Below are 2,358 nucleotides of genomic sequence, written 5' to 3' on the forward strand. Positions count from 1 at the left end.
AGGAAAACATTTTTCAGATGCAACATTTTAGTTAGGAAACTTTAATGAAAAGAAAAGCAAATGGATTTTGTCAGTTACCTGTAAAGATTTTTTGGAAGTGAGGAAGGGCAAGAAAAAAATCTAAACTATTCCACACATTCAGTTATTTCATTGTTTTTTTTATTAGTTTTATAACATGTTAAGCATAGAAGTGTCCATGGAATGATGGATTTTAAATACACAAATAAAATAAAACTGACTTCACATATTTAGTGCTCAGATACATTGCTTCCTATCGCTTTATGGTCCAAACACCATTATATTGATAAGTTGGTCCCTTGGTGCAATACAGGGAGTAGTCCCCATCTTGGGAGTGGACTGGATGCTACAAGAGAGTCCCATCCGCGAGTCAGTTAGCAGTAAGGGTTTTGAAACGAAAACCAGTCAACTGAAAAAAAAATTAAAAGTTGCATCTCCTTCATTTCATATTCATGAAGCTGATTCTTGCCTCTTTTCCTCTTCAATTGCTGAAACAAAAAGAAGACAACTCTTTAGCAAATCCTGTGCAATCTAATTTCAATTGCCTAAGCTAGGTTTTCTATAACATTAACCTTCCAAGTAAAATAAAATTATACATTTGGACACAACCCATAATTTGCCATTATACCAGACATTAAAATACTCTGCAGTATTACAAAAGAATTATACACATTTTATACTATTTCAAGCCAAAATGATAGGAATTTATAATTATCCTTCACAATAGCATCGTACAGGTGTGGTCAGCAGTTTCTGAAGGCTGTCTCGAGCTTTGATCTACTTACTCTCTTTTGTTGGCAGAGGATTTTTCTCTTTGGTTTCTATCTTCTTCAGTTTTTTCTTATCAAATTGTATGATTTCGCAAAGATTTGGTTTGTCTGACATGGCGTCTGCTGCAAAATAAAATCACTATCAAAGACTTGCACAGTGCAATGCGACATATAATAAAGAAGACACTTATTGTGAATACAAAGCACTAGAAAGCAGTATGCAGCATTTATAAATTTAAATCCTCGAATAACATTTCAAATATGGTCTTATTGTGTGAAAACGGGGTTGACCAGAAGTTTCACAAATAAAAACGACGGTCATATTCAGGCTAAACCATGAGCAGCATGAATCTGTATGGAAAACTACCAGCGGTTATCAGCCTTACAGGAAAACATACATTTTAACATTATGTTTTGTTAACGTCCTATCATTTGGCTCTGCAGATTTTTCCGCCCAAAGATTGTATTAAGATCACGCTAATCCTACATTCCTCTGTTCAGCTTTGTTGTCAATGGGAGCCGCCCTACTGAAGGACATTAATTCAGGCTCAGATGTTTGGTGTTATAGTTTAGAAAATAAAATATATGGAAGTTGAATTTCACATAACTCGGAATTTGAAATGAAACAGCTTAACAAAAGAAAATCTTGCAATATCCAGAAATTCAAATTAAACAGTCTTGTTCCAAGAACCTCAAATTTCCGAAATTTACAATTTAAACCTTTCAACGATTCGCCCCGAAGATTTATACACGTCTTTGTCTAAATTAACTAAAACCTTTATCCGTTACTAATTTTAATAAAGGATATGATTGCTCAGCAAAATTGCTAACATTGCGAACATCAACGGATCTTAAATCCAAATATGTGCAAATTCAAGAAATGTTTGGATGCTCTAATAGCCAAACGTTAAGGAATGGAATGTGGTTAAAAAGGAGCATGGGAGTATTACTTACCGTTATCTTTGTCCCGCTCTACGAAAGATTCAGATGCTATCCTCTATCTGCACTGCCAGGGCGTGGATTAAAAGGCGCAGAGCTCCCCGTGATTAGCATAAATATCTGACACAACAAGGACCGCCTTTCCGGAAATCAACCGTGCAGCAAATGGCTTTGCAGTGTTCCGAGAACTGGCTGTGAGCATCAACAGCAATCTGATGCAAAGGGTAAGGTTTGGAGAAGCCATTTCTCAGGATTCAGGGCGCAAGTGAAATACACTATTGGGGATTTGTACTGTGGTGTACAAGTGAATGGGGGCATTGTCCTCTCCCAGTGATGGGAAGAAAGTTACCTTTGCACTAACATCCACATATTCACGGGATGGCAATCAGCCGTGAATAATAATGAACGAGTACGCTTCAGTAAAGGGGAGACAGAAGAACCGAACACAATGACATTTTTCCAAACACTTTCATTTGCATGGTCTTGTTGATATTCGGGAACACACATTAACAGTTTCCAGAACACAGAATATTCAATGCCGCTTTAATGTATGAAGTGCCAATGGAACGCTGTGCTGATTCCTGTCAGAACGATAATCATCATAATGGTCCAGCCTTTCAATCGTCAGCTC

The 2,358-nt window shown here is 36.9% G+C and overlaps 1 protein-coding gene across 1 annotated transcript; it reads right to left on the reverse strand.

Moving 5' to 3' along the window:
• Positions 1–204: 204 nt before the first annotated feature.
• Positions 205–1,792, reverse strand: LOC137375620 (thymosin beta-11-like). The gene is made up of 3 exons (XM_068042997.1): positions 1,743–1,792; positions 804–911; positions 205–506 (listed from the first exon to the last, which is right to left on the reverse strand). The coding sequence occupies exons 2-3, from the start codon at positions 901–903 to the stop codon at positions 469–471; spliced, it is 138 nt and encodes a 45-aa protein (XP_067899098.1). The 5' UTR covers positions 904–911; positions 1,743–1,792; the 3' UTR covers positions 205–468.
• Between the last annotated feature and the right edge of the window lie 566 nt (positions 1,793–2,358).

This window comes from Heterodontus francisci, chromosome 12, assembly GCF_036365525.1.
Source record: "Heterodontus francisci isolate sHetFra1 chromosome 12, sHetFra1.hap1, whole genome shotgun sequence".
Taxonomy (NCBI): Eukaryota; Metazoa; Chordata; class Chondrichthyes; order Heterodontiformes; family Heterodontidae; genus Heterodontus; species Heterodontus francisci.

Coding starts and splice junctions, on each gene's coding strand:
- LOC137375620 (XM_068042997.1), bottom strand. CDS start 903: ATGTCAGACAAACCAAATCTTTGCGAAATCATACAATTTGATAAGAAA. Junction 507..803: donor TCCTCTGCCAACAAAAGAGA/GTAAGTAGATCA, acceptor TTTTTGTTTCAG/CAATTGAAGAGGAAAAGAGG.